The sequence below is a fragment of the Hyla sarda genome, chromosome 12 (assembly GCF_029499605.1).
Source record: "Hyla sarda isolate aHylSar1 chromosome 12, aHylSar1.hap1, whole genome shotgun sequence".
Taxonomy (NCBI): domain Eukaryota; kingdom Metazoa; phylum Chordata; class Amphibia; order Anura; family Hylidae; genus Hyla; species Hyla sarda.
Window position 1 is genome coordinate 2,766,822 of NC_079200.1, and position 7,391 is coordinate 2,774,212.

A 7,391-nucleotide genomic window follows, 5' to 3' on the forward strand; every position below is an offset into this window, starting at 1 on the left:
ATGTTCACGGACTTTCCATTAAGGGCTCATTCCCATGTTGCAAAATTGTACAAGAAAAATCTCGAGAAAATATGGTTTAACTATGAATTGCTAAGACTTTGTGGCAAGTGCAGGTAAAGCCAATAAAAACCGTGTAAAATGCGGTAAAATTGTGCGAAGTTATGAATTTTCTACAGATTTGAAGGAATTATTACACATTAGTGTTTACTGATCATTTAATCATAACAAGGTGCTGGTATATACGGTAGAACAAGCTCACACATCCCCCTCTGTATTCACTATATTCCCATCCCCCTCCGTATTCACTATATCCACAGTCACCTCTGTATTCACTATATTCACAGTCACCTCCGTATTCACTATATTCACAGTCACCTCCGTATTCACTATATTCACAGTCACCTCTGTATTCACTATATTCACAGTCACCTCCGTATTCACTATATTCACAGTCACCTCCGTATTCACTATATTCACAGTCACCTCTGTATTCACTATATTCACATTCACCTCCGTATTCACTATATTCACAGTCTCCTCCGTATTCACTATATTCCCATTCCCTTCCGTGTTCACTACTGCGGTTTCATCACATATGTTTTCGTGTTGAATTCACCAGATCCTGTCGTCTCCTCTTAATAGAGAGGTTGTTGGTGTTTTCATATGTTGCTCAGTCCAAGGTCACGGAGGTCGTCATCCATAGCGGCCAACACCGATGTCTTTAAAAACATAGAAAGGATAAAGCAGCTCAGCTGCAATAAATACAGTGATGTCCTGTGCGGCACCATCAGACAGCGATGCCGGCAACGTGTGTCTGAACTGAGGCCCATTCACCATCGGCGTCTGACATATTGTCCATTTCCCGGCCTATGTCTTGTACAGACGCTCCCTCTCCAGAGCCGCCATTGAGTCCATCTCTTCTGTCATAAACATGTAAGACGTGACGGCCTCCCGGAGGCCCAGGCTCACCGGACAGTCCTCATCGTTTAGGTTGGTGTCCTCTCTGAATAAGGCCGAGCTGGGGGATAGAAGAAAGACGGGGTTAATAATTTACTGGGCACAGAGCATTGTGTTCATTTACCCAATATTGGGGTGTGCAACCAATGCCGTAACATGGTGCCCAAAGTTTGTGACTACCACAATTCTTTTCTATAGCACGGTTCTAGGATTACGTTATGGATGAAATGGTTACTCGGTAATTCTATTTTGGTATTTGTTGACCACTGTGGAGTGTGTGGGAGATTAGCTCAGTAGAACCAGTCAAATAGCTGCAAAAGAGCAGTCAGCGACGGGGACATACAAGTAACCTATAAACAGGGCTTTTCCTGTCTATATTTCTTAGTAACAATATATAAACCCTTCACACTCAGGTATAAACACAAAATCCTGCTTGTCCAGCACTACTGATACATATGGAACGTCTCTGCCTATACAAGGGGCTGACTACCAGCCACCCTACAAAGAAGACCACAATTATAAACCATTGTCACAAAGTCTCCTTATGAGGCTGCAAACCTGTGAATTCAAACTCTTATCAGGACCGCAGGTCCCTCACAGCCTCACTTGAGAATTACCCTCACCTAGTCTTAAAAGGGTACTCTGGGGAAATAAACTTATACCCTATCCAAAGGACAGGAAATAAGTGTCTGACCATTGGGACCTCCTCACAATCTCCTGTCCGTGGTCCAGCACTCACCAGTCCCCAAAGTGTTCCGGCCCCCTCCTTCGGAGAGGAGCAGGAGTAACAGTCTGCTTGGTCAACCACCAGCTGAGATGGTGTCCTGTCTCAGCCGGTGATTGGCTATCACATGAACGCGTCTCCAAAGGTGAGGGCCGGAGCACTCAGGGGAGAAGCACCTGAACTGGGCCCGAGCAGTCAGACCCCCCCACAATCAAACACTTATGCCTTAACCTGTGGATAGGGGATACATTTTTCCCCCCAGAGTAACCCTTTGAAGCTCAGTGAAAAGCTGTCTTCAGCACCTGTGCTGACCCGGCATAGCCTGAAAACATGGACTGAACCCAGGAAGGGGATGAAATGCCCTATCACCAAACCTGCATTTCATCCCACAAAAAGCAGGATGTGTCCTGTAGGATAATGTACCCAGTATTATTACGAATATCAACCAAATATATAACGAGAAGTTCAGGGACCATATAAAAGGACAAGACCACAGCCTAATGTAAGCCACATTGCCTTACACAAGTGTCCGCACACACTGCGACTACAGCAGCACAACATCCCCGGAGCACCCTTTCCACCTCACACACTGCAGATCGGTCGTAGATATTAGTGACTCTTCCCATTCATCTACTTTCTGTGGAAACAACTAAATTCACATGAATGGTCTGATCTTCAGACACGGAAATTTCTGGGTGTGAGTGAAATTTCAGAAGTTGACCTAGAATTCTGTCTCTATCCCCATAAACCTGGAGCAAGATGGACCTTTACAGATCTGTTCCTCCTTGTGGGAACCACCATGGGGTACCTAGTGGTGAAGGAACTGTCCAAATGATGTGCTTTTAGGACCCCACTTCCTTTTATCTGTCCCGTCACTGGAAATGCAGCACGTTCTGATAGGGTTGGAGGATGGGGATCGATGGGGTCTGCAGTTTACCTATCTAGATCTCTCCAGTTCAGAGTTGTCTTCCTAACAATGATGGGTTCAGAGGTCACAGCAGCAGGAGGGACAACTCCTTGTACGATACACGGCTCCTTTAAGATGCAGCAAATTCCGTCCGCCATTTCTAAAGAGGGGAAAAAATAAAATGGTGATTGAGGAGGAGCTAACTGAATGGTCTCCATGTGTTATGGGTCATGGAAGACAAAAAAAACATTTGAATGGTCTCTAAAACGTTTGACCTGTCTCTACAAAATGCCAAAAGTTTTTTTTATATTAAAGCCCATTTAAGATTTGTGAGGTTTTGTTACCCCATACATCCCTATATTTTTACGGGGTCTTACCAGAGTAGTAGTCCACCATATCCTGGAGTGTGGGGAAGGTCAGACGAGGAGAAATATAATACCAGCCGTTCTCCAGACGATTAATACGATAATGCTTGATGGTATCCAGTGTCGCTTGATTTGATTTCCGGACTGATAAACTATAAGACCCTGTAATAAAAAAAATTATGTATATAAATGGGGGAGCGGTAACACCCTGTAATAGAAGTGTATGATATATAAATGGGGGAGCGGTAACACCCTATAAGAGAAGTGTATGATATATAAATGGGGAGGGGTAACACCCTATAATAGAAGTGTATGATATATAAATGGGGGAGCGGTAACACCCTGTAATAGAAGTGTATGATATATAAATGGGGGAGCGGTAACACCCTGTAATAGAAGTGTATGATATATAAATGGGGGAGCGGTAACACCATGTAATAGAAGTGTATGATATATAAATGGGGGAGCGGTAACACCCTATAATAGAAGTGTATGATATATAAATGGGGGAGCGGTAACACCCTATAATAGAAGTGTATGATATATAAATGGAGGAGCGGTAACACCCTGTAATAGAAGTGTATGATATATAAATGGGGGAGCGGTAACACCCTGTAATAGAAGTGTATGATATATAAATGGGGGAGCGGTAACACCCTGTAATAGAAGTGTATGATATATAAATGGGGGAGCGGTAACACCCTGTAATAGAAGTGTATGATATATAAATGGGGGAGCGGTAACACCCTATAATAGAAGTGTATGATATATAAATAGAGGAGCGGTAACACCCTATAATAGAAGTGTATGATATATAAATGGAGGAGCGGTAACACCCTGTAATAGAAGTGTATGATAGATAAATGGGGGAGCGGTAACACCCTGTAATAGAAGTGTATGATATATAAATGGGGGAGCAGTAACACCCTGTAATAGAAGTGTATGATATATAAATGGGGGAGCGGTAACACCCTGTAATAGAAGTGTATGATATATAAATGGGGGAGCAGTAACACCCTGTAATAGAAGTGTATGATATATAAATGGGGGAGGGGTAACATGCTGTAATAGAAGTGTATGATATATAAATAGGGGAGCGGTAACACCCTGTAATAGAAGTGTATGATATATAAATGGGGGAGGGGTAACACCATATAATAGAAGTGTATGATATATAAATAGGGGAGCAGTAACACCCTGTAATAGAAGTGTATGATATATAAATGGGGGAGCGGTAACACCCTATAATAGAAGTGTATGATATATAAATGGGGGAGCGGTAACACCCTATAATAGAAGTGTATGATATATAAATGGGGGAGCGGTAACACCCTGTAATAGAAGGGTATGATATATAAATTGGGAGCGGTAACACCCTGTAATAGAAGTGTATGATATATAAATGGGGGAGCAGTAACACCCTGTAATAGAAGTGTATGATATATAAATGGGGGAGCGGTAACACCCTGTAATAGAAGGGTATGATATATAAACGGGGGAGCGGTAACACCCTATAATAGAAGTGTATGATATATAAATGGGGGAGGGGTAACACCCTGTAATAGAAGTGTATGATATATAAATGGGGGAGGGGTAACACCCTGTAATAGAAGTGTATGATATATAAATGGGGGAGCGGTAACACCCTATAATAGAAGTGTATGATATATAAATGGGGGAGCGGTAACACCCTATAATAGAAGTGTATGATATATAAATGGGGGAGCAGTAACACCCTATAATAGAAGTGTATGATATATAAATGGGGGAGGGGTAACACCATATAATAGAAGTGTATGATATATAAATGGAGGAGCGGTAACACCCTGTAATAGAAGTGTATGATATATAAATGGGGGAGCGGTAACACCCTGTAATAGAAGTGTATGATATATAAATGGGGGAGCAGTAACACCCTATAATAGAAGTGTATGATATATAAATGGGGGAGCGGTAACACCCTATAATAGAAGTGTATGATATATAAATGGAGGAGCGGTAACACCCTGTAATAGAAGTGTATGATATATAAATGGGGGAGCGGTAACACCCTGTAATAGAAGTGTATGATATATAAATGGGGGAGCGGTAACACCATGTAATAGAAGTGTATGATATATAAATGGGGGAGCGGTAACACCCTATAATAGAAGTGTATGATATATAAATGGAGGAGCGGTAACACCCTGTAATAGAAGGGTATGATATATAAATTGGGAGCGGTAACACCCTATAATAGAAGTGTATGATATATAAATGGGGGAGCGGTAACACCCTGTAATAGAAGTGTATGATATATAAACGGGGGAGCGGTAACACCCTATAAGAGAAGTGTATGATATATAAATGGGGGAGCGGTAACACCCTGTAATAGAAGTGTATGATATATAAATGGGGGAGCGGTAACACCCTGTAATAGAAGTGTATGATATATAAACGGGGGAGCGGTAACACCCTATAATAGGAGTGTATGATATATAAATGGGGGAGCGGTAACACCCTGTAATAGAAGTGTATGATATATAAATGGGGGAGCGGTAACACCCTATAATAGAAGTGTATGATATATAAATGGGGGAGCGGTAACACCCTGTAATAGAAGTGTATGATATATAAATGGGGGAGCAGTAACGCCCTATAATAGAAGTGTATGATATATAAATAGGGGAGCGGTAACACCCTGTAATAAAAGTGTATGATATATAAATGGGGGAGCAGTAACACCCTGTTATAGAAGTGTATGATATATAAATGGGGGAGGGGTAACACCATATAATAGAAGTGTATGATATATAAATGGAGGAGAGGTAACACCCTATAATAGAAGTGTATGATATATATAAGGGGAGCAGTAACACCCTGTAATAGAAGTGTATGATATATAAATGGGAGAGGGGTAACACCCTGTAATAGAAGTGTATGATATATAAATGGGGGAGCGGTAACAACCTATAATAGAAGTGTATGATATATAAATGGGGGAGCGGTAACACCCTGTAATAGAAGTGTATGATATATAAATGGGGGAGCGGTAACACCCTGTAATAGAAGTGTATGATATATAAATGGGGGAGCGGTAACACCCTGTAATAGAAGTGTATGATATATAAATGGGGGAGCGGTAACACCCTATAATAGAAGTGTATGATATGTAAATGGGGGAGCGGTAACACCCTGTAATAGAAGTGTATGATATATAAATGGGGGAGCAGTAACACCCTGTAATAGAAGTGTATGATATATAAATGGGGGAGCGGTAACACCCTATAATAGAAGTGTATGATATGTAAATGGGGGAGCGGTAACACCCTGTAATAGAAGTGTATGATATATAAATGGGGGAGCAGTAACACCCTGTAATAGAAGTGTATGATATATAAATGGGGGAGCAGTAACACCCTGTAATAGAAGTGTATGATATATAAATGGGGGAGCGGTAACACCCTATAATAGAAGTGTATGATATATAAATGGGGGAGCGGTAACACCCTATAATAGAAGTGTATGATATATAAATGGGGGAGCGGTAACACCCTATAATAGAAGTGTATGATATATAAATAGGGGAGCGGTAACACCCTGTAATAAAAGTGTATGATATATAAATGGGGGAGCAGTAACACCCTGTAATAGAAGTGTATGATATATAAATGGGGGAGCGGTAACACCCTGTAATAGAAGTGTATGATATATAAATGGGGGAGCGGTAACACCCTGTAATAGAAGTGTATGATATATAAATGGGGGAGCGGTAACACCCTGTAATAGAAGTGTATGATATATAAATGGGGGAGCAGTAACACCCTGTAATAGAAGTGTATGATATATAAATGGGGGAGCGGTAACACCCTGTAATAGAAGTGTATGATATATAAATGGGGGAGCGGTAACACCCTATAATAGAAGTGTATGATATATAAATGGGGGAGCGGTAACACCCTGTAATAGAGGTGTATGATATATAAATGGGGGAGCGGTAACACCCTATAATAGAGGTGTATGATATATAAATGGGGGAGCGGTAACACCCTATAATAGAAGTGTATGATATATAAATGGGGGAGCGGTAACACCCTATAATAGAAGTGTATGATATATAAATGGGGGAGCGGTAACACCCTATAATAGAAGTGTATGATATATAAATTGGGAGCGGTAACACCCTATAATAGAAGTGTATGATATATAAATGGGGGAGCAGTAACACCCTGTAATAGAAGTGTATGATATATAAATGGGGGAGCGGTAACACCCTATAATAGAAGTGTATGATATATAAATGGGGGAGGGGTAACATGCTGTAATAGAAGTGTATGATATATAAATAGGGGAGCGGTAACACCCTGTAATAGAAGTGTATGATATATAAATGGGGGAGCGGTAACACCCTATAATAGAAGTGTATGATATATAAATGGGGGAGCGGTAACACCCTATA

General features: G+C 41.0%; 1 protein-coding gene across 2 annotated transcripts in view; it reads right to left on the minus strand.

Moving 5' to 3' along the window:
• Positions 1-213: 213 nt before the first annotated feature.
• Positions 214-7,391, minus strand: part of SLA2 (Src like adaptor 2) — a 51,896-nt gene continuing 44,718 nt past the window's right edge. For both annotated transcript variants that reach the window (XM_056549240.1, XM_056549242.1), the window contains exons 6-8: positions 2,966-3,115; positions 2,619-2,748; positions 214-1,018 (exon numbers count right to left, since the gene is read on the minus strand). In XM_056549240.1, coding sequence (XP_056405215.1) covers positions 868-1,018; positions 2,619-2,748; positions 2,966-3,115 — 431 coding nt within the window. In that variant the 3' untranslated portion in view covers positions 214-867. The remainder of the gene's footprint in view (positions 1,019-2,618; positions 2,749-2,965; positions 3,116-7,391) is intronic.